We start from the raw sequence: 25,748 nt of genomic DNA on the forward strand, positions 1-25,748 counted from the left end.
GAAAGTGAAAGTTGCAGCCGACGGCTTCTCTTCATTTTTGGGTGTTTTCCACATAATTGGAACCTCACATCATTCAGTTTTAGTCTATTGTGTATTTTATCTTCTTATAATATGTAAATTGCATTTTATACGTAACAAAAGCTAGTTGATCACGTAACTTCTCGCTTTCATGCAACCAAAGCAACTAATTTTGATGTAAGTACAGTTTACATGCGTAACCATAAAAAATCAATACAATTATTGTTATTTTATACTCAATAGAAAGCTCATCATAATCAACGGGAAGAGTTTCCCGTTATTATGGATTAGTGCGAATGGCGTTTGTGAATAGTAGAAACATGCTTTATATACTACTGGCCATTAAGACTGCTACATCACGAAGATGACGTACTACAGACGCAAAATTTAACCGACAGGAAGAAGATGCTGTGGTGTGAAAATGATAAGCTTTTCAGAGCATTCACACAAGGTTGGCGGCGCTGGCGACACCTACAACTTGCTAACATGAGGAAACTTTCCTACCGATTTCTCATACACAAACAGCAGTTGACCGGCGTTGCCTGGTGAAACGTTGTTGTGATGCCTCGTGTAAGGAGGAGAAATGCGTACCATCACGCTTCCGACTTTGATAAAGAGCGGATTGTAGCCTATCGCGACTGATGTTTATCCTATAGCGACATTGCTGCTCGCATTGGTCGAGATCCAATGACTGTTGGCAGAATATGGAACCGGTGGGTTCAGGAGGGTAATATGGACCGCCGTCTGGATCCCAACGTCCTCGTATCACTAGCAGTCGAGATGACAGGCATCTTATCCGCATGGCTGTAACGGATCGTGCAGCCACGTCTCGATCCCTGAGTCAACAGATGGGGACGTTTGCAAGACAACAACCATCTGCACGAACAGTTCGACGACGTTTGCAGCAGCATGGCCTATCAGCTCGGAGACCATGGCATCTATTACCCTTGACGCTGCATCACAGACAGGAGCGCCTGCGATATTGTACTCAACGACGAACCTGTGTGCACGAATGGCCAAACGTCACTTTTTCGGATGAATCCAGGTTCTGTTTACAGCATCATGATGGTACCATCCGTGTTTGGTGACATCGCGGTGGACGTATATTGGAAGGGTGTATTCGTCATCGCCATACTGGCGTATCACCCGGCGTGATGGTATGGGGTGCTATTGGTTACACGTCTCGGTCACTTCTTGTTCGCATTGAACAGTGAACGTTATATTTGAGATGTTTTACGACCAGTGGCTCTTCCCTTCATTCGATACCTGCGAAAACCTACAGTTCAGCAGGATAATGCACGACCGCATGTTGCAGGTCCTGTACGGGCCTTTCTGGATACAGAAAACGTTCGACTGCTGCCCTGGGCAGCACATTCTCCAGATCTCTCACCAATCGAAAACGTCTGGTCAATGATGGTCGAGCAAGTGGCTCGTCACAATACGCCAGTCACTACTCTTGATGAACTGTGGTATAGTGTTGAAGCTGCATGGGCAGCTGTACCTGTACACGCCATCCAAGCTCTGTTTGACTCAATGCCCATGCCTATTATGGCCGTTATTACGACCAGAGATGGTTGTTCTGGGTACTGATTTCTCAGGATCTATGCACCCAAATTGCGTGAAAATGTAATCACATGTCAGTTTTAGTATAATACACTCCTGGAAATGGAAAAAAGAACACATTGACACCGGTGTGTCAGACCCACCATACTTGCTCCGGACACTGCGAGAGGGCTGTACAAGCAATGATCACACGCACGGCACAGCGGACACACCAGGAACCGCGGTGTTGGCCGTCGAATGGCGCTAGCTGCGCAGCATTTGTGCACCGCCGCCGTCAGTGTCAGCCAGTTTGCCGTGGCATACGAAGCTCCATCGCAGTCTTTAACACTGGTAGCATGCCGTGACAGCGTGGACGTGAACCGTATGTGCAGTTGACGGACTTTGAGCGAGGGCGTATAGTGGGCATGCGGGAGGCCGGGTGGACGTACCACCGAATTGCTCAAGACGTGGGCGTGAGGTCTCCACAGTACATCGATGTTGTCGCCAGTGGTCGGCGGAAGGTGCACGTGCCCGTCGACCTGGGACCGGACCGCAGCGACGCACGGATGCACGCCAAGACCGTAGGATCGTACACAATGCCGTAGGGGACCGCACCGCCACTTCCCAGCAAATTAGGGACACTGTTGCTCCTGGGGTATCGGCGAGGACCATTCGCAACCGTCTCCATGAAGCTGGGCTACGGTCCCGCACACCGTTAGGCCGTCTTCCGCTCACGCCCCAACATCGTGCAGCCCGCCTCCGGTGGTGTCGCGACAGGCGTGAATGGAGGGACGAATGGAGACGTGTCGTCTTCAGCGATGAGAGTCGCTTCTGCCTTGGTGCCAATGATGGTCGTATGCGTGTTTGGCGCCGTTCAGGTGAGCGCCACAATCAGGACTGCATACGACCGAGGCACACAGGGCCAACACCCGGCATCATGGTGTGGGGAGCGATCTCCTACACTGGCCGTACACCACTGGTGATCGTCGAGGGGACACTGAATAGTGCACGGTACATCCAAACCGTCATCGAACCCATCGTTCTACCATTCCTAGACCGGCAAGGGAACTTGCTGTTCCAACAGGACAATGCACGTCCGCATGTATCCCGTGCCACCCAACGTGCTCTAGAAGGTGTAAGTCAACTACCCTGGCCAGCAAGATCTCCGGATCTGTCCCCCATTGAGCATGTTTGGGACTGGATGAAGCGTCGTCTCACGCGGTCTGCACGTCCAGCACGAACGCTGGTCCAACTGAGGCGCCAGGTGGAAATGGCATGGCAAGCCGTTCCACAGGACTACATCCAGCATCTCTACGATCGTCTCCATGGGAGAATAGCAGCCTGCATTGCTGCGAAAGGTGGATATACACTGTACTAGTGCCGACATTGTGCATGCTCTCTTGCCCGTGTCTATGTGCCTGTGGTTCTGTCAGTGTGATCATGTGATGTATCTGACCCCAGGAATGTGTCAATAAAGTTTCCCCTTCCTGGGACAATGAATTCACGGTGTTCTTATTTCAATTTCCAGGAGTGTATATCTGTCCAATGAATACCCGTTTATCATCTGCATTTCTTCTTGGTGTAGCAATTTTAATGGTCAGTAGTGTATAAGCACTATGAAGTTTTGAAGCAATGTCTGATACGTTTTTGTTTAGCTTTTTTGTTAAATTTTACATTTTTTGAGGGTACTGTGTTTTCTAGCACTATGTGATAAACGTATTATGTTTTTTATTTTTTCTACAGCACCCCTTTGTTTCACGCTGCAGACAAACAATTTTCGGATAAAACCTGAATTGAAAGTTGAAAGTTTCAATTATGCTATAAATACTGTTTATTTTTAAGCAACAGACAGGTGAACAACTATGCAGAACAGAAATGTTCCTTAGGTTACGCGACACTTTATAGATCCTCACTCAGTTTGCAGACGGCACTGTACTTCTGGTTTCTAGGGACTCCAGTAAGCAGTGATCGTATTCGTATGCAAAGTGATCGAAATGAGGTAACGACCAACAGGTATGTAAGACACATAATGTATGGGTAACGCAGTTTCGGTCATAAGTGACCAAGGCTACGAGGAAAAGTACCGTAGTCTAAGCTACTACGGTAGGCTACGGTAGTCTTACAACTGTAATAATAACGTATAACTGAATTAGCAAGTAGGGAAATCAGTATGCGGACCGACCTTGACGAGCGCCTGGGCGAGCACGTCCTGGGCGCAAGCGCTGACGGGCACCTTGAGGATGGCGTAGGGGATCTCGGGGGAGACGTTGTAGACGCAGACGAGGAAGGTGTCGGTCTCCTCCCAGGGCCGCAGCTGCAGACTGCTGGCGGCGGCGGAGGCGACGGCGGCGCCCTCCGAGTCCTCGGTGGCGGAGCGCCGGCCCGAAGACGTGCTGCGGATGGAGGAAAGCCAGGCGCGGCTCGACGGGTCGTCGCCCATGCGCTTCAGCAGGAAACGGCCCTCGCCCTGCCACTGCGCCTGCGCCTGCAGCGGCCGCTCCTGCCGCACGCAACACACGTTTCTCTTCCGTACAAGGCTACGGTTACACGCCACACAAATGACTTCAGAAAAGACATCTTAACACTTAAATTTACAGGGTGGCGCACGAAACGTGTTACCAATTGTTTCTTTCACAATTTACGGCGCACATTAGATATCCCGCTGGGATCTCAACAGCAGTACCAGCAGAGCTTGGAAAAACAAATGAGTTGCGAAATGACGTGTAATTCACGATACTGCCGCTAGGAGACTAGAAAGCAGCAATGGCTGATAATGGAAGACTAACGACACATCAACGATCGGGAATTGTGTTATTTTTTCATGAAACGAAAAACGTTGTTGTGACTCACAGGCGTTTTCGACAACAGTTTAACACACGATGGGTCCCTTGCAAGAAGACCATCCACAGGTTGTACGATAAATTTGTACAGGAAGGAACAGTATTGGAAGCGAAGCGACCTCGGCCTAAGCCTGTTTGTTCGCTGGAGAATATTGAAGCGGTACGAGCTGCTGTACAGAGAAGTCCCGGGAAATCGTGTAGAAAGGCAGCAGTGCAAGTGGGAATATCCAGACACGCAGTGGTTCATGCAAGATGGAGCAAGGTCACATACTGCAAACACTGTGTTGCAGTTTAATTTTAGAAAGCGTCTTACTACAGCACGTAAACAACGTTAAGGATGATCCTTCACATTTCTGCTTTCACCCTGTCACTTAAAGGCATGTAAATTATGACAAGTGGAAAAACTTAATATTGTTTAACTGCTTGAATAAATAATTCAAATTTACTTGATTAGAAACAATTTTGAGGTGCATTTGCTTTCAGGAACATATTCAGGACCTTTATCTGACAAAGAGACCCCCAGACAGTCTGATTTTGGTTATTTGTTATATTTCTGTGCGTGATGTTCAGAAACCAATAATCAATCTTTCAAAACAGTTCGACGCAATTCTAAAAAATTTTCGACAAAATTGACGTTGATTTTCTCTAGGAACTTTAAATTCACTAAAATTAAGACAGCCGCATGGCTAACTCGCTAGCATGCTAATTAACATATATCTAATTATCATTTTTACGAAAAATGCATGTCTTTTGTTTCTAATTAGGTATTGCAAGTAAAGTTCCAGTTGAAATTCCAATTATTATTTCTTAATATTTTATAAAAGATTGTTCAAAAATGGTTCAAATGGCTCTAAGCACTAAGGAACTTAACATCTGAGGTCATCAGTTCCCTAGACTTAGAACTACTGAAACCTAACTAACCTAAGGACATCACACACATTCATGCCCGGGGCAGGATTCGAACCTACGACCGTAGCGGCAGCGCGGTTTCGGACTGAAGCGCCTAGTACCGCTCGGCCACAGGGACCGGCTAAAAGATTGTTAATAAATCTGTAACACTGTTTTTAATTAAGCAGTCTTTATTAACAGACTTTTATAAAAGTCGATAAATAAGAATTTGTATTTGCAATATGTGGGATATGTAATCAGAAAAAAGATGTTGTGCATTTTTTCACAAAAATGATGATTAGATATTGGTTAAATGAACCACGCGACTCGTCGTAAAAATCGTCCGAAATTAAGTTAATTAGATTAAGTTCCTCGGAAATCTTCAAAGTCGATTTTGTCGGGAACTCTTGAGAGTTGCATGTACTGCTTTGAGTGTCTGCCCCCGGTAGCTGAGTGGTCAGCGTGACAGAATGTCAATCCTAAGGGCCCACGTTCGATTCCCGGATGGGTCGGAGATTTTCTCCGCCCAAGGACTGGGTGTTGTGTTGTCCTAATCATTATCATTTCATCCCCATCGACACACAAGTCGCCGAAGTGGCGTCAAATCGAAAGACTTGGACCAGGCGAACGGTCTACCCGACGGGAGGCCCTAGCCACATGATAAAGACTGCTTTGAGTGATGAGTTCTGAACTACACGTAAAATAAATATGAAAAATTAGAAAAATCCAAATGCCGGATGGTGTGCTTGTGGGTCTATACCATCCTCAGACTCGTACAAATCATCCCTGAAAAGCATTTTCCTAACATGGACATTGCACGCGTTATTCCTACTGGCATCCATGTTTTTGACAGTTACCATTGTTTACATGCACACAAGCCGCGCGGTGTAGCCGCTCGGCCTTGGGCGCCTTGCCGCGGTTCGTGCGGCTGTTCCCGTCAGAGGTTCGAGTCCTCCCTCGGACATTGGTGTGTGTGTGTGTGTGTGTGTGTGTGTGTGTGTGTGTGTGTGTGTGTGTGTGTGTTGTCCTTAGTGTAAGTTAGTTTAAGTTAGATTAAGTAGTGTGTAAGCCTAGGGACCCATGACCTCAGCAGTTTGGTCCCACAGCAACTTACCGCCACATGCACACATCCTGACAAAATTGCCGTCAGCGAGCATTTGAAATTAGAGAAAGTGATGCCATCTCTCGGTCTATCGTGGGACTAGCAACTAATACGAATAAAGCACATCACTTGTTAGTCAACCACAATATTATTGCACCTGGGAGCGTGGATGCTTCGGCCGATTGATTGTGAGCGAGCACGTAATCGAGGTTGACAGTAGAGATCAGAAATAAACTCAGTAAGCTCACTTTATACTCACCAGCGAGTCCTGTGACGTCATATCGGAACTCGCCGTCTCCGTGTGCCCGCAGACTCGACTCGTGGGTCACCAACGCAGCCCACTCGTCACCTGAGCCTGTTGTCGGGTACAAGTGGACTCCATTTGATCAGAAAGGGGAGCGAGTACACGAGTTCGCAAGTATAACCGCGGACTCGTGACATTCCCGCTACATACGCAACCGTTGTGAAAGAAATTTCCCGCCTTAAACTGTAAATTACTATTTATTTATTTTACAAAGTCATCATTTCGGCTTTTAGCCATTCTTATGCGCACTCTGAAATGTCATAAAATGTGCAACTCGCCTAAATGATAATAGCAGATTTCCTACCAATACAGCGACTGGTCAGTTAACATTGAATATTGGGCTGTTTATACATACATTTATTAGATAAAACGTTTTCGAAGACTGGTATAAATTTATTTTAATATGTATTCAGAAAACGTCTAACAAGCACGTTGACATATACACACTTTCAACGTTGGTTGGTTGGTTGATTTTGGAGAGGGGATCAAACATCGAGGTCATCGGTCGCATCGGATTTGGGAAGGATGGAGAGGAAGACGGCCGTGAACTTTCAAAGGAACCATCCTGGAATTTGCCTGAAGCGATTTAGGGAAATTACGGAAAACCTAAATTGGGATGGCCGCACGTGGGTTTGAATCATCGTGCTCCCGAATGCGAGTCCAGTGTGCTAACCACCGCGCCAATTCACTGGGCACTTTCAAGGCATTACCGTGTTTGTAACACCAGTACCAGGAAACATAACATGAGGATGAATTGCAATCTCTAAACGGTGATTAATTATTCAAATGAATTACAGAAATGAATGATAAGCTACACAACTCTCTGTTAGCCTACAAACGCAGGCTACCATGTCCAAATGAGAACCGAAATAACACGCTTTTTTGTCGCAGGGATATAACAGTGACGTTGCTAGGTGCCCAGTTTTCGTTTGTCGCAGGACATTTTTTCTCATGGTGGAGGTGGAAAAAACAAGAATATAACCATTTTGTTTCGCACTAGACGAAATATGTACGTTTTTCGCCTGAAGCGTGAGCTATAGCGTGAAACATATTCCAGATATCACTCCTCGTCTAATGGAAAACATTTGAAGATGTGTACCTTGTATCAAGTAATTTTCGTGTTACACCCTCCACGGTCTCACAAAACATAGCTTCGTTAAACGCCACCACAACCAGAAAATCGACCATATCGTCTCGTCAGTGCTACTTTACAGCAGCAAGATTGAGTATTCACCTTCCGTAGCGACAATAAGTCGCGACTATCCTTAGACTTCCGCTTGCTTCGGTAAGAGAGCAGAAGTCGACGAGTATGAAGTGTCCGCAGCGCCACAGTTCACAGATTCGTTATATTCGCGGAACAACAGCGGGATCGAAGTATGCCCGTTTGCACAGTTGTAACAGCGGGTTCTTGATTTGCGAAGTCTGGAAACCGAACATCAACTTGGCACGTGCATAGCTCCTGATCGCTCGTTGACAGTATGCGATGGTTTTTCTTGTCAACACCGTACTTGTTTACTGTAACGCACAGCGGCCGAGTGCAATAGTACCTGGTTGAGTTTTACCTCGCTTTATATGAAAGAACACTGCTTCTCATCGCCTGCCCCTTATTGTTGTTCACAGGCGAGGTGTTTCAAATACACTACTGGCCATTAAAATTGCTATACCAAGAAGATGACGGGCTACAGACGCGGAATTTAACCGACAGGAAGAAGATGCTGTGATATGCAAATGACTACCTTTTCAGAGCATTCACACAAGGATGGCGCCGGTTGCGACACCTACAACGTGCTGACATGAGGAAAGTTTCCAACCGATTTCTCATACACAAATAGCAGTTGACCGGCGTTGCCTGGTGATTCGTTGTTGTGATGCCTCGTGTAAGGAGGAGAAATGCGTACCATCACGTTTCCGACTTTGACAACGGTCGGATTGTAGCCTATCGCGATTGCAGTTTGTCGTATCGCGACATTGCTGCTCGCGTTGGTCGAGATCCAATAACTGTTTGCAGAATATGGAATCGGTGGGTTCAAGAGGGTAATACGGAACGCCGTGCTGGATCCCAACGGCCTCGTATAACTAGCAGTCGAGATGACAGGCATCTTATCCGCACGGCTGTAACAGATCGTGCAGCCACGTCTCGATCCCTGAGTCAACAGATGGTGACGTTTGCAAGACAACAACCATCTGCACGAACAGTTCGACGACGTTTGCAGCAGCATGGACTATCAGCCCGGAGACCATGGCTACGGTTACACTAGACGCTGCATCACAGACAGGAGCGCCTGCGATGGTGTACTCAACGACGAACCTGGGTGTAAGAAAGGCAAAACGTCATTTTTTCGGCTGAATCCATGTTGTCTTTACAGCACCATGATGATCGCATCCGTGTTTGGCGACATCTCGGTAGACACACGTTGGAAGCGTGTATTCGTCGCCGCTATACTGGCGTATCACCCGTGATGGTATGGGGTGCCATTGGTTACACGTCTCGGTCACCTCTTGTTCGCATTGATGGCACTTTGAACAGTGGACGCTAAATTTCAGATGCGTTACGACCCGTGGCTCTACCCTTCATTCGATCCCTGCGAAACCCTACATTTCAGCAGGATAATGCACGACCGCATGTTGCAGGTCGTGTTCGGGCCTTTCTGGATACAGAAAATGTTCGACTGCTGCCCTGGCCAGTACATTCTCCAGATCTCTCACAACTGAAAACGTCTGGCCAATGGTGGTCCAGCAACTGACTCGTGACAATACGCCAGTAACTACTCTTGATGAACTGTGGTATCGTGTTGAAGCTGCATGGGCAGCTGTACCTGTACACGAAATCCAAGCTGTATTTGACTCAATGCCCAGGCGTATGAAGGCCGTTATTACGGTCAGAGGTGGTTGTTCTGGGTACTGATTTCTCAGGATCTATGCACCCAAATTGCGTGAAAATGTAATCACATGTCAGTTATGATATAATATATTTGTCCAATGAATGCCTGTTTATCATCTGCATTTCTTCTTGGTGCAGCAATTTTAATGGCCAGTAGTGTAATCCGACTGGTTCGCGTGCGGAAGTAGTAATTTACGCATAAACGTTTAGCGCCAGATGGTGGGACAGGTAGACGTACCTCGAGGTCTAGGACGCGCTGCGTGGCCGGGATGTCGCGGTCCTTCTTCTCCCAGCTGCGCGCCACCTCCTCCACCAGGATGTAGTCGTGCACGCGGTCGGCGCTGAGCCCCGCCTTCTGCAGCGCCTGCAGCACCACCTCCTGCGTCGTCGACTCCTGCGTGATCTTGAGGATGGTGTACGGCTCGTCGGGCATGACGCCGTACACCATGAGGAAGAACATGCGGCGCTTGAGCGGCACGCTGCCGATGGCGGCGGCGTGGTCCTTCTTGACGGCGGCGGCGGCGTCGGCGGCCAGCTCGCGGCTGTGCCTGGCCGCCCTGGCGCCCGCGGCGGACGCGGCGCCCGCGGAGACGCCGGCTGCGGCGGCGGGCGCGCGTCCCGCGTGCAGCGCGTCGCCGTTCTCGACGGAGACGCCGTCGTAGTCGAGGCTCTCCTCCTCAGCGCGCGAGTACACGAACAGCGTGGCCAGCTGCAGCGGCTGGTTCTGCGGCGAGCGCAGCCGCACGTGCCGGTAGCCGGGCCGCAGGCACTTGAGCGGCAGCACGCGTTGCGCCAGCACGTGGCTCGTGCTCGCGTCCAGCACGCTGAAGCGCAGGAACGCCAGGTCGCGGAACATCACTTGGAAGAAGAACGTGTCGTTCCAGATGGGGTTGAGCGCGTTGCGCTGCACCACCTTGGTCTTCTGCTTGTTGCAGTCCACCGGGATGCCCACCACCTCCACCTCGACGTAGGTGCTCGCCTGCAGGTTGGTCTGGTTCACGTACTGGCCCGACACGACGTTCACGAACAGGTGCGACGAGTGTAGCCCGTCGAACTCCTTGTCCCACGGGTTGAAGCGGCGGTACATCATGTGCGTGCGGTCCCACATGACGGTCGGCTTGAGCACGTAGCCGCAGCGGCCGTTCTGCTCGAACATGGCGGCGTTGAGGTGCAGCGCCGCGTCCTCCGTCTGGTAGTTGAGCGCCACCATCTGGATGCCGAACGCCCAGAAAATGACCGGGTTGAAATTGGACGAGTCGATGCGCATGCCCGCCGGGTAGGTCCGCATCAGCTGCGTCTCGGTGTGGGCGACGAGCGCGTGCGGCTGCTTGCGGCACAGCTTCTTGGCCGTGTTCTCGTTCAGCGACGAGCACTGGTAGCAGGGGTGGTTGACGTTGGGCGTGCCGCGCTGCGGCCCCGCGCCGCCGCCGCCGCCCCCGCCGGCCGCCGGGCTGGGCCCGCCGCTGCCCGCCCCCGCGCCCGGCCCGGAGCCCGCGGCGCCGCCGCCCGAGCCGACGCCGGGCGACGCCGACAGCGAGCCGGAGCCGTGCGCCGTCGGCGTCGGCGGCGCGGCGGCGGCGGCGGCGGCCGCGCTCGAGGGCAGCGTGGGCGGCGTGATGCCGCCGATGCTGCTCTTCTTGAGTGCAGGGCCGCCCACGGCCGGAGCCGTGCTCGCCGACCGCTTGCACTTGACCGAGCTGTTGGGGCTGATGGTGTTGAGTCCGCGGAACTTGATTGCCTGAGCATACAGAAACATACGAATGTAGTAGGCTCACATCTTGCTCCATCGACACTACCTCGCTCGGCTGTTATTATTGTCTATTTATTTTAGGCCAAAACAAGTGTATATATAAAACGACTGAAGCGATAAATGAAATTTTGTGCCAAGCTCGGGGTTCGAACACAGTCTCCTGCAGCCTAGGCAGTTGCACTAACACTGGCACAGTAGCTTTCCACAGTTGTAGTGATTGAGAACCGACATGTGTTTACGTAGTCAGTGCAGGTGTGGAAAGCCACTATGGCAGGGTCGCGCACTGATTAGCGCATCTGCCTAGTGAGAAGCAGACACGGGTTTAAGTCCCGGCCTTGGTACATATTTCCACTCATTCCTTCAGTCTGCATGTATACATCACATATGTTAGAGACCCGAAAAGGTCTCTGGAACCATACTGTTTCATTTAAAAAACAAGTAATAATAATAATGGGCGTATGGCATTGGTGGCTGGGAGACCCCTCGCGGGGCGGTTCGGCCGCCGCTCCACAAGTTCTTTAACGCCACTACGGCGACTTGCGAGTGAATGAGGATGAAATGATGATGAAAGACACACAACACCCAGTCATATCGAGGCAGAGAAAATCCCTGACCCCGCCGGGAATCGAACCGAACTCGGGACCCCGTGCGCGGGAAGCGAGAAAAGACCACGAATCTCGGGGAAAAAAAAAAAGTATGTCATTAAACGTTTCAGTGAGAGGATCTTACAGGGAGAGTGCAGACCATGCGATCCACCATTTTAGTAGTCAGATCACTCTAAAGTACTTAAAATAGCAGACAACAATGCGTTTAGTGCAAGTGCATCTAAATCTACGGAAGCAGAAGTCACATGCGCAGTTAATGATCACTGAAGTGTTATGATTAATTGAGTATGAAATTATCTTACTTATCCATGTTAGACAAATTATAGATAGTTTGTCTTCGATGTAACCTTGGCTGTGAGGAGAAACCGGTCAGTATCGGTCAACGGTATTCCATTTATGTCAATATTGTTACCTACGTCAGGCACCTATGCGAAAGAGTTTTTTTAAAGCGTGTGTAATGGTATAAAGTACCATTTCATCATCACTGCCAACGCTGTCACATCATTATGGGCTTATTATCTGAAAATGATGTAACCGGAGACAGTCACAAAGATTAAATAAAGCAATATTTGCCGTTTCTGGATTATTCGCCTACGCTATTATTTTGATTCATTGGCAGTCCTCGTATTTGTACAGCGAAACGAACAATCAGCATAATTAGAACAAAAAATAGCTTAAGAATAAAGAAAGAAAACACGATGGCTATGAAGAGTAACAGAAAGCGCAATAACGACTTTCTTATCAAAAAACTTACGAACGACATATCAGCGAAGTGCAAGGGTTCTCCTACCTAGGAAGCAAGATTACGCAGGAAGCCTGGTGCATATAGGATATCAAATGTGGAGTGGTACAGCAGAAGAAAGCATTCGTCAACGAAAAATTTCATCTAGTAAGAAGTAATGGTATGAAACTGAGTAAAATGCTCCTGAAAGCGTTCGACTGGAGCACGGAAGTGTGTAAAAGGAAAACAGAAACCACCAGATGTACGGAGAAGAAGAAAGAGGCAGCATTTGAAATGCGGTGCTATCGAAGAAGGAAATAAAGTGGGCAGTTAAGATACGAAATTAAAAAGTGCTATCAAGAATAAGTGACGGGAGAAGTCTATGAAGATTTCACGAGAGAATGGGACAGGTTACTAGGATATTTGTTAGGGTAGATTTGACGAGAGAAAGTGACAGGTTACCAGGATATTTGTTAGGGTATTCAGGAATAATTAGCTTCGTGCTGCAAGGAGAGGCAGACAGGAAAAAATAGAAGGTGCAGACAGAGAATGTAGTTGCTGGGGTCTTCGGTCCGAAGACTGGCTTGACGTAACTCTAGCCTGTGCAAGCGTCTTCATCTCTCGATGACTACTCCAGCGTACAAGTACTTCAACATGCTGACTGCACTCAAGAATTGTCTCCCTCTACAATTTTTAACTCCCCGCCTCTCCTCCAAACGCTTTCCTCCATTCCATATTGACGATTCATCGATAACTCAGAATGTGTCCTACCCAGTTATCCCCTCTTTTAGTCACGTATTTATCTTTTCCTGAATTCGGTTCAGTTACCATCTCGTTAGTAATCCGAGCAGTCCCTTATAAACTCCAGCATTTTTCTGAAGTACCACATTTCACAGACTTTTGTTCTCTCCTTGTCTGAACTGGTTACAGTCCCTGTTTCATTTCCGTACGAGGCTATACTCCAGACAGCTACGTAGACTTCCTAAGAATCAAACTGAAATTCGTTTTCAGCTAATTTCCCCTTTACGAAAATGTCTTTCTTGCTATTTCCAGTCTGCGTTTTATACCCTATATTTCTCCATTTTGTTACCAAAACGGCTAAATTCCTGTACTATTTTGAGCGTCAAATTTCCCTCTCTAATTCCCTGAGCACCGCCTGATTTAATTGGATTACATTTCAGTATCTTGCCTTGCTTTTGTAGAAGTTCTTCTTATAACCTCTTTTCAAGGCACTATCCACTTTCGTCACCGAGAGAGTTGAAATGTCAATGGCAAACCTCAGAGTTGCTGGTGAGCCTTTCAGGTTGTATGGTCATGGTTCACGAAACTTTTTCATTCAAAAGGTTTCATGCAGAGGGATACCTGGACTCAGCGCATGCAGGAGCACTTCTATGGTATCCAGTGCAACTTTGGACGAAATGTTACGAACGGAAAAGTTTCATGGATCACGATTATACAGCCTTGAATACTCACCAGCATCTAAGGCATCAGATACTGAAAACCTGCATTGTATAAGGCTCAGTCAAATGAAAATGAGGTAAATGGGAAAATGTAAGGAAACTTTATTATTTCAACAGTAATCGCCATAAATGTTAATACACTTATCTTACGGTGAGACAAGACGGTCAGTGTCTTCATGGAAAAACGTTTGAAGTTGCTTGCAGAACCATGATTGTACAAGGCGTGCACCTCTTGGTCCGAAGGATATCGAATTTCTTTCGTCAAGGCTCCAAAGTATGTAAATCGCATAAGGAGGGATCCGGACTGTCTAGAGGATGTGTAAGGGCTTCCTAGCGAAGCTTCTGTGGCATACTCAAAACAACTTTCGCAATATGTGGCCCTCCTACCACCGTCCATTTGTTTCGGACGAAGAGGTGCATGCCTGGATACACTCACAGTTCCGTAGGAAAGTGGCTCTGAGCACTATGCGACTTAACTTCTGAGGTCATCAGTCGCCTAGAACTTAGAACTAATTAAACCTAACTAACCTAAGGACATCACACACATCCATGCCCGAGGCAGGATTCGAACCTGCGACCGTAGCGGTCTCGCGGTTCCAAACTGCAGCGCCCAGAACCGCACGGTCACTTCGGCCGGCGTTCCGTAGGAAACAGCAAACATTTTTACATCAAGAAATTAATGGTCTTGTCTCACAGTGGCATAAATATATTAATAATTATGGCAATTACATTTGAAGTAATAAACAGTTTACTCACTTTCCTCCATCTCTCTCGATTTCATTTGACTGCTCTTACATGATAGAAACCTCCTTGAACCCTAATTCCCTTTCCAAATATTTGTTGGTTTTCTTCATAGCTTGCTTAGTGTACAGGTTCTGTAACATCGGAGAAATGCTACAACCTGACTCATCCCATTCTCAACTACTGCTTCCCTTTCTTGACCATAGACTCTTGTAACTGCCGTCTGGTTTCTGTACAGGTTGTAGATAACCTATTACACCTTGTACCATAACCTTGCTTGCTTTAAGAGGTAAAATACCTGGATGCGATTTACTTGGTGCTACATACGACAGGGTTTATGGTGTAGCAACGTACATCTGGGAAAGTGTGGAAAAGGTCCGCACTCTCTCTACCGGTACTACAAATAATATCCACGAAGTCACTGTCAGAATTGGTGAAATAACTGTTGTGAATATCTATAAACCACCAGGAACCATGTGGCCAGCACATGTGCTAAATACTGGTGACCACCTTACAGTGTACTTGGGAGACTTCTACGGACATCATGGACTACGGAAATACAAACGTAACGATGGACATCAGAACACACAGGTTGATTGGTCTGAAGAACACAGCCTCCGTCTTGTTTTTGACGCTAAAGACAAGTGTACATTCCGTTCTAGTGTCTGGAGAACAGATCACAACCTGATTTATGTTTGTGTCTTCTGACAAAAATGGACTGCTATTGTTAGTGTCAGTGAAAATCCTGCACAATTTCACGTACAGCCAACATTACCCACTGCATCTCGAAATAGCTAGCAGCGTACCTGTAATAAGATCATTTCCGTGACGTAGATGGAACATCGAAAGAGCCGAGTGGTCTGCATTTTCGGAAAATCTGGACAAATGTGTGGGATGTATACCACCAATAAGCACAAACTGTAAAAGGTCAATTGGAGCTATACTATCCACAGTAAAGAAATGTATTCCAAGGGGCTTCCGAAACGTGTATATACCCGAACGCACGGAGAAATGTGAAACCCTGTACAAACAGTTTTGAGACAAGAGTGACTGTGAAGTAGCTGACGAACTTAAGCACAGTATCGACGCACGTCGCCGTATGCATGGACTGAAACACCTGAGACCTTAGACTTCTGCATCTGATGCAGGAAAGCCTGGTCCCTGCTGAGAAAAGTTGGAAGTGCCAACCCACCAGACAGCACGATGGAGGCTGATAATCCCAAGGAATTAGCAGAAAACATTGGACTACCCTTAGAACTCCTAGGATTTGATCACATACAACTAAAGCTAAACAGGAATTGAAGGCTCTCGAACTAGTCTTTAAACATGAGTCAGACCTCCATACCATTGGTCATAAGCCTGTGATCTTCTGTGCTTTGTAAATATAGTAAATTTAATCAACTTATAATCAGAACTTCCTTTTCTGTGTGTTAAATACCTGTTGACGTATTGTTAAAGAAAAATGTTTCCTTATATGATGTGAAGTGCTCAGGAAAATCTACGAGAATTCTTCAGCTTATGTTAACATCGGCGAATCAACTCAAGAATTCCGCATCATGAGGGGTGTCAAGCAAGGCGATCACATCTCCCCAACACTGTTCTCTGCTGTATTGGAAATGGCTATGTCAAAGCTGAGCTGGGAAGATAAGGGAATTAGAATTAATGGAAGAAGGCTTACCAACTTGAGATTTGCTGATGATATTGCCTTACTGGCCAAAGACTTCGCAGAGCTCCAAAACTTAGTCATAGATCTTGCATCGGAATGTCAGCTGGTTGGCTTGAACATGAACCTTTCCAAAACAAAAGTAATGTCCAATAAATGGGTCCCAGCTAGAGATGTGAAAGTCAAGGACAGTCTATTAGAAGAGGTCAGTGAATATGTCTACCTTGGCCAGATTATAAATATGAAGGGAGACATAAGGCTAGAAATCTATCGACGCATCAAGCTTGGCTGGCAAGCATTTGGGAAGAATTCAACAGTATTCACATCAAAAATGCCAGTAAATCTGAAGAAAGCAGTATTTGATCAATGCATTGTTCCTGTGATGACGTAAGGGCTGCGAGACATGGACACTGAACTCATTTACAAAAGGGAAACTTAGGACAGCACAGAGAGTCATGGAGAGATCAATGCTGGGCTGTACAAGAAAGAATAGGAAAAGGGCAGATGACATCCGGTCTGTGACGAAGGTTAACGACATCTTAGAGACGGTAGGTTCCTTGAAATGGCTGTGGGCTGGCCACTTCGCAACAAGAAAAGACAACAGATGGACGAAGCTAGCACTGGAGTGGAGTCCGAGAGAGCACCGGAGGCCTAGAGGAAGACCACCAGACAGATGGGACAAAGACATCAAGAAGATCGCTGGTAACACCTGGCAGAGAACTGCCCAAGACCGTTCCACTTGGAGAAGACTGCTGAAAGCCTACCTGAATCCACTACTCGAAGAGGCCACATCATTTAATGATTGAATTGCCTGATGATGATCATGATGATGATGATGTGATGTGATGATGGCCTTATACTAAATAAATAACCCCTGCTACCTTCAGAATTTCAAAGTTAGTATTGCAGTCAACATTGTCAATACCTTTCTCTAAATCTCCGAAGTAAATTCTGAGTTAAGTCATAGAGTCAATCCTACATTTCTCTGGAATCCAAATTTCTTATCTTCCCCCAGGTCAACTTCTACCAGCATTTCAATTTTTCTGTGAATGACGAACTGATTACAGAACACTTTGGTGCAGTATATTAAAACATTAGCAGGACTTAAAGGTGGGAGACAGGAACAAACCAGCCAGGAACAAAAAGCACGTTACGTCCCAGTGGGGGACTGCCCTATGGGAGGGCGCCCGCCTACCTGCACGTAGACGACCATGTCGGAGAGCTCCTTGGCGATCTGGCTGCTCTGCTTCTTGGGCTTGGTGGGCGCCGGCTCCTCGTCGGTGTACCAGGCGTCTGCCGGCTGGCCGCGGGCCGCCGCCGCGCGCGCCGCGTGCCCGCCGGGCCAGGCGCCGCGCTCCAGCCGCAGGATGCTCTCGTGGCTCGACATGGAGCCCGTGCGCGACGGGCACATCGACGTCGACTTGCTCAGCGACTTGTCCTCCGTGCCGTACAGCCCCAGCAGTTTCTCTGCACACACACACGTACATCTTTACAGTTATTTAATTCCACAAAATCACATAACAGATAGCCGACCAGGGTGGCCGAGCGGTTCTAGGCACTACGGTCTGGATTCGCGAGACCGCTACAGTCGCAGGTTCGACTCCTACCTCGGGCATGGAAGTGTGTGATGTCCTTAGGTTAGTTAGCTTTAAGTAGTTCTAAGTTGTAGGGGACTGATCACCTCAGAAGTTAAGTCCCATAGTGCTCAGAGCCATTTGAACCACGCAACAGATAAGAGTGTCCTACCGGAATGCATTTTCACTCTGCAGCGGAGTGGTCGCCAATCTGAAACTTTCTGCAAGATTAAAGCTGTCTGCCGGACGGGGATTCGCACCTACGACCTTTGCCTTTCCGCAACCAAGTGCTCTACTACTCACTATCCCTCCTCTCTACTATTTTCCAAGAGTCATAAACTTGTAAGGTATGTGGCAAAACTTCCGTGAAATTTGTAAGTTAGTTAGTTACACTACTGGCCATTAAAATTGCTACACCAAGAAGAAATGCAGATGATAAACGGGCATTCATTGGACAAATATATTATATCATAACTGACATGTGATTACATTTTCACGCAATTTGGGTGCATAGATCCTGAGAAATCAGTACCCAGAACAACCACCTCTGAACGTAATAACGGCCTTGATACGCCTGGGCATTGAGTCAAACAGAGCTTGGATGGCGTGTACAGGTACAGCTGCCCATGCAACTTCAACACGATACCACAGTACATCAAGAGTAGTGACTGGCGTATTGTGACGAGCCAGTTGCTCGGCCACCATTGACCAGACGTTTTCAATTGGTGAGAGATCTGGGGAATATGCTGGTCGGGGTAGCAATCGAACATTTTCTGTATCCAGAAAGGCCCGTACAGGACCTGCAACATGCGGTCGTGCATTATCCTGCTGATATATATAGATTCGCTGGGATCGAATGAAGGGTAGAACCACGGGTCGTAACACATCTGAAATGTAACGTCCTCTGCTCAGAGTGCCGTCAATGCGAACAAGAGGTGGCCGAGACGTCTAACCAATGGCATCCGCCGGGTGATACGCCAGTATGGCGATGACGAATACATGGTTCCAATGTGCGTTCACCACGATGTCGCCAAACACGGATGCGACCATCATGATCTTGTAAAGAGAACCTGGATTCATCCGAAAAAAATGACGTTTTGCCATTCGAGCACCCAGGTTAGTCGTTGAGTACACCATCGCAGGCGCTCCTGTCTGTGATGCAGCGTCAAGGATAACCGCAGCCATGGTCTCCGGGCTGATTGTCCATGCTGCTGCAAACGTCGTCGAACTGTTCGTGCAGATGGTTGTTGTCTTGCAAACGTCCCCATCTGTTGACTCAGGGATCGAGACGTGACTGCACGATCTGTTACAGCCTTGCGGATAGGATGCTTGTCATCTCGACTGCTAGTGATACGAGACCGTTGGGATCCAGCACGACGTTCCGTATTCTCTCCTGAACCCACCGATTCCATATTCTGCTATCAATCATTGGATCTCGACCAATGCGAGCAGCAATGTCGTGATACGATAAACCGCAATCGCGATAGGCTGCTATCCGACATTTATCAAAGTCTGAAACATGATGGTACGCATTTCTCCTCTTTACACGAGGCATCACAACAACGTATCACCAGGCAACGCCGGTCAACTGCTGTTTGTGTATGAGAAATCGGCTGGAAACTTTCCTCATGTCAGCACGTTGTAGGTGTCGCTACCGGCGCCAACCTTGTGTGAATGCTCTGAAAAGCTAATCATTTGCAAATCACAGCATCTTCTTCCTGTCGGTTAAATTTCGCGTCTGTAGCACATCTTCGTGGTGTAGCAATTTTAATGACCAGTAGTGTATTTACTAGTTGCATAGATACTTGGAACGTTTCCTTTATAGTAATAATGTGGAACGAGTCAGTTTACGGGATGTGTTTACTTATTAGTGTTAACATCAAAAAAATGATTCAAATGGCTCTGTGCACTATGCTACTTAACTTCTAAGGTCATCAGTCGCCTAGAACTTAGAACTAATTAAACCTAACTAACCTAAGGACATCACACACATCCATGTCCGAGGCAGGATTCGAACCTGCGACCGTTGCGGTCGCTCGGCTCCAGACTGTAGCGCCCAGAACCGCACGGCCACTCCGGCCGGCAGTGTTAACATCAATGAACACATTATCATTTTATTCCTGCTCATACCACTACACTTTAAGAAAAGCCTTTTTTTACTGTTTACCAGGTTTGAAGTAGAAATTCGTCAATGGAATAGAAGGAGTTGTCCACGAGAAATTATTTTAAACTGCATTTGAAACTTGCTTCTCTGCCAGTCAGATATTTTATGTTATTAAGAAAATGACCAAAACTTTTTATTACTGCATATTGAATTCTTCTCTAAGCCACTGACAGCTTTAACAATGGGTAACAAAATTCATTTTCCCCTTTGCTGCTCTAGGTAAGTTCGTCACTGTTCTTCTCAAATTGTGATGGATTATGTATAGCGGATTTCGTTAATGAAAACACTTATTGTGGCGATGGAGTTAAAATGCCTAACTCCTTGAAGAGGTACGTACATGATGCCCATGGGTGAACACCGCATATCATTGCTATTGCTCGGTTTTGTGCAATCGTTACTTCATTCGTAAATGATGAGTTATCCCAGAAAGTTATTCTGTACGACATTACTGGGTGTAAATATGCAAAACATGTCAATGGGTTGATAGTTTGTTTCCAAGATTAACAATTATATGAAGAGCGAAAGTAGCTGAACTTAATTGTTTGAGAAGGTCTGTAATATGTTTTCATGAATACGTACACCTAAAATTGTGAAGTGTTATACCCTGCTTACTGACACCTGCTCATGTCCTACATCAATTGCTGGTATGACTCTCTTTCTTGAACAGAAATGAATGTAGTGTGATAGTTTAAAATTTAGGTAGAGTCCATTTTCAGAGAACCACTTAATAATTCTTTGGAAAATATCATTTAATAATTCTTCTGTTGCTTTCTCTCTAATGGGATTTATTATAACACTAGTATCATCCGCAAAAAGTACAAATTTTGCTTGTTTAATATTAAGAGGAAGGTCATTCACATGTGTAGAGAATATGAGTGGAACCAGAACTGAACCCTGTGGGACTTCCTTTGTATGTTTACCCCAGTAATTAAAATATTCTACCTTTCCAACATTGTATGAATTATTCACGGAACTTTCATATTTCTATTTGTCAAGTATGATCGAAAACAGCTGTGTGTGAAGCCAACAACTCCATAAGACTTGAGTTTTTCGAAGAGAGTATCACAATCTACACAGTCGAAGACCTTGGAGAGATCACAAAAAATACCAATTGGTGAGATGAGATACTGACAGAAGTAAAGTTGTGGATGGGAGTCGTGAATCATGGTTGGATAGCTCAGTCAGTAGAACACTACCTGCGGAAGGTAGATGTTCCAAGTTCGAATCCCAGCCTGGTATAAAGTTTCTGTCTTCCAGGAAGTTTCAAGTGGTTCTTTACACTGACACTATATGGATTGTACCCAGTATAAGTGGAGATGTATTTATATGTGGTACTTTAATATGTACACACATCAGTGTGTTGGTCGTTTTTTCTCTGTGTCAGTCTTCTGCAAACACGTCACAAACTTTACGACCTACTGTCTTCTGCACAGTCTACTGCACAATTAAGCACACTATGTCTGTCAGTATAGACAAACCTTTTTGCGTCCATGCGTCTACACTTCAACAGCTGACCTGCTGCCCAGGGGAAAATAAGCATTAATGGCTTGCTCTTGGCACATGCAGTTAAAGGTACTAACCAACCTAAAACATATGACTTGTAATGGCTATAATTATTAGTCTGCAAATGATGTGAACACTGATGTAGTGTTGTTCAGTGCATCATCCTCAGTCACCAATAGAAATATCTGCACTTATATCCATTACAACCTGCGTAGATGACACTATCAATAAATGGCAAAAGAAAATGGAAGATTCTTATGCACTGACATGTACAGTATTTAATTCACTACTTTTAGCAGATGACCAGGTAATACTGGTGGATACAGAAGATATACTACAACGAGCTGTGTACTCCTCACATTTAATGACAAAATGATATATATCCGCAAGCAAAACTAAAGTTGTGGTCTTTTGTTGGAAAGAAAATCTTTGAGCGGAAAGCATAATCGAGAATTACATATTGGATCAAGTCCATGTATTCAACTACGTGGGCTGTGATATCTGTTACACATATGACAATGATCCTGAAAAGAAACTACAAAGGTTACACATAACTGAGAAAACGTTCCTGAACAAAAACGAGGAAAGAGACAATACTGTGACTGAACCTTCATTGCTCTGTGGATCCAAAGTATTGAAGTGGCAGAAAAAGACCTTTAAGACCTCTGGCAGAATACAAATTAGAAGATAATAAGAGGAACAGCGAGATAAAAACGGTTTGGAAAGGAATGGATCAAAGCCCAATACCAAAGAGAACCCATGATTACAGACCCATGGGCAGAAGAAGGATAGGACGACCACGAACAAGATAGTGCGATCAGATTTCTATTGTTTGGTTTCGGAATGGGAAAAACTGTCTAATCCGAAAATATACATGATGATGATGATAATTCCTGAAAAGGCGAAAGGTGAGGGAGGGACTGACAGTAGAATGTTATTGTTCTTCAGTTGCGCAGTTTTAAAATTCAATCCAGTGAAAATCAACCATGCTATTTTGCCGTAAACTGAAGTGGCGAGACTGTGACCGAGTAAAGAAGAAGCTTTAAAATCGATTCACACTTGTCAGAATGAAAGGGACAGAATGTCAAAATATTTCAGAATGCTTTTCAAATGGCGGCATTCACACAGGCGTGAACGAAATGGAACAGGACTTCAGCACCAAGAACTATCGGCAGACAGTTTTGATACTAACGTGCTCACATGTTACAGTACTGGATTTCGTGCTTTTGTTTCATTTTAGTCTCGTCTGCTTTGTTTTTGTCCCCCTCCCCCCCCCCCCCCCCCTTAGCACTGCCCCTGCCGGGTAGACCGCCCATTCATCACGACGGCGCGCGGGCTCATCCGCCATCAAGGCGAAGCCAGAGGCGCGCCCTTTGGCGGCCGTATCACTTTGCTCGCCTCGTCACGAGCACCAATTGGGAAGATGGATGACAGTACTTTGTCTGGGAAGCCAACCAACAGGGCACATGTTATTGATAGGCACCGACAACCAACCACACGGATTGTCAGTATCGGTCCGCACGGCTATTTAACTGGCGCCGTAGTCAGTCAACAGCTGTTCGTATCCAGTCCGGGCGTGTGCTGTGTGGAATTTGAGTGCTAGCAGCAGTCTCAAGAGTATAAGCGCCAATCAGCAGTCCACAGCAAACAGTTCACGAGCATAGCAGCCGCCACAGCCTCTACTGTTCAGCGAAGTCAACAACGGACTTAGTAGCTCTGGACAGCGTTTATTTCTGGGAAGTGACTATATTGCATATTGGACTTACAAGGAACCCCTTGAGTCGAGGTCACAAGTTCAGTCTTTAGTAAGGGTTATTTAAAACTGCTGTGTTAACAATAATGACAGGAAAAATATTAGCTGCTTATGACACACGATTTGCACCAGGAGGGCGATTGAAAATGAGTGCCTGAGAGGACCAGAGATCAGAGTGTGTTACATTTCACAAAATGGACATCATCGACATTTAAGAAACGTACAAAACAAACAATTAACTTGCACCATGAACACCGAATGAAAAATGGTGCGCCACAGTGATCACAAATGTTTGCACCATCAAGACCGAAGGAGAACTCAGTGGGGAGTTCAGGACGTTCAGCTAGGCATACACTCTTAAAGAATGCATATAGAATCAGACTGATGTAACGGGATGATCAGAACTGATGGAATGTGATGGCATGCAGCCGAATGCGAAATAGTCTGTCATGGAGCTTATCGTGAAACTGGCTATCCTGTAAGGCGTAGCTGCAGATCGTGTGATAATGGGTTTTATAGGCACGGAAGAAACAAACATCCAGAGGCTGAATTTATCCAGTGGTTCCAGGTGGTAAGAACTGCAATGTTACACAATTTTCAGGAGGGATCGTTTGCTCTAAAGGAGTATGATTTTTATGTGCACACCAGGAATCAGGCAAAAGCAAGTAATTTTGAGAATCTATTGGCCAAAATCAATGCTCATGCCACGGTTGTAGTTCTCTTACGTCCATTTCCGCACCCTTGCTTGCTGAGACGTAAATATTTCCTTCTGCCCTTGCAAGGTCACGCACACGATAGAGAATCGTAAGGGACAGAGGACTTCCAACTTCTCGAAGCACAATACATAACTTTCCAGCCAATTTACCATCCAGAATAATAGTCATTATAATTGTATACAAATACGTTAAAGGCGTTGATGTTAGTTGGTCTTGATACGAATCTCTTCGTACCTCTAATTTCCAGTGTTCCTTCCATACGAATTTCCTCTTCAAATCACAATTGGTCGAAGCTAAAAATAGATTCCTTTCTGAACGATGGAATAATTTTGTTTATCTCATCTACAAATTTCCGGACCGATTCCGCAGTTTCCTGTGCACCATCAAGTTGACGCTTTGTTTGAAATTTCGTTAGCTTACGCGTTCCTACTCTGTAGCACTGTTTGAAGTTACGCAGCCATTCACTAAAAAAACTAAAGAAAATTCCTTCCGAACATGCCATGAAGGCCCAACGGTACTGACCGGCCACCGTGCAATCCTCAGCTCATAGGCGTCACTGGATGCGGATGTGGAGGGGCGTGTTGTCGGCACACCATTCACTGCTTCCCTTCAAACCACTGTAATCTGTGTCGCGCGCAGTTTGACGTGCATAGCGTAGTACATCACTATCTTGCACATCCTGTGAATTGTATCGAACATCATTGAAATGTGCACACACAAGTTTTTGTAACAAGTGCGCCTTGTCCTTCTTTGAACATCTATAGTTTTTCTTATGACTTCACGGTCATATTGCTGCGGACTTATTTGAAATCTGTTCATAATTTTTTTAGTATGCTAAGGATGATCAGTGGTTAGACACTGGCCTCGCATTCGGGAGGATGACGGTTCACTCCCGCGTCCGACCATCCTGATTTAGGTTTTCCGTGATTTCCCTAAATCGCTCCAGGCAAATGCCGGGATGGTTCCTTTCAAAGGGCACGACCGATTTCCTTCCCCGTCCTTCCCTAATCCGATGAGACCGATGACCTCGCTGTCTGGTCTGCTTCCCCAAACCAACCAACCTAAGGATGATCTTCCATGCACATAATTATGTTTAGTACCCCCTCCTTGGACACCAAAAGTCCATTACTATGTTTCACTGGAGGCCAGATTTTTGGCTCCCTCTCTGACAAGGATGAACTATACTTGTTAAGCACTTATCGTCATCAGTGTATTCCTCTTGTATACTGTCCGCACAGTCGAGCGTATACGACACCATACAGTCCAATGACTTATCTAGCACAAACGCTAATATTTCGTCTGTTACTTGTTTCTCACATACGAAATTCCTTGGGTTTCCTTCTGACGATATGTCAACTTCGGCAAGTGTTGTTGTAGATATAGTGCTATGTTTGCTTTATTTACCTTTGCCATTGCTCAGCTTAGTATCAACACCATTACCATTATAGCACTGTTATGAGTTACTCGTCGACTAAGCAATTCATATACACTCCTTTAGTCTCACGCTGTGCTCACCATTGGAT

General features: G+C 46.3%; 1 protein-coding gene across 1 annotated transcript in view; it reads right to left on the bottom strand.

Annotated features, from left to right (window-relative positions):
- LOC124775864 (1-phosphatidylinositol 4,5-bisphosphate phosphodiesterase epsilon-1-like) overlaps positions 1 to 25,748 on the bottom strand; it is a 447,016-nt gene that overhangs the window by 25,392 nt on the left and 395,876 nt on the right. Inside the window, exons 20-23 of the mRNA XM_047250697.1 lie at positions 17,711 to 17,982; positions 11,020 to 11,313; positions 9,814 to 10,983; positions 3,743 to 4,060 (exon numbers count right to left, since the gene is read on the bottom strand). Of these exons, the coding sequence (XP_047106653.1) occupies positions 3,743 to 4,060; positions 9,814 to 10,983; positions 11,020 to 11,313; positions 17,711 to 17,982 (2,054 nt within the window). The remainder of the gene's footprint in view (positions 1 to 3,742; positions 4,061 to 9,813; positions 10,984 to 11,019; positions 11,314 to 17,710; positions 17,983 to 25,748) is intronic.

Source organism: Schistocerca piceifrons, chromosome 2 (assembly GCF_021461385.2).
Source record: "Schistocerca piceifrons isolate TAMUIC-IGC-003096 chromosome 2, iqSchPice1.1, whole genome shotgun sequence".
Taxonomy (NCBI): Eukaryota; Metazoa; Arthropoda; class Insecta; order Orthoptera; family Acrididae; genus Schistocerca; species Schistocerca piceifrons.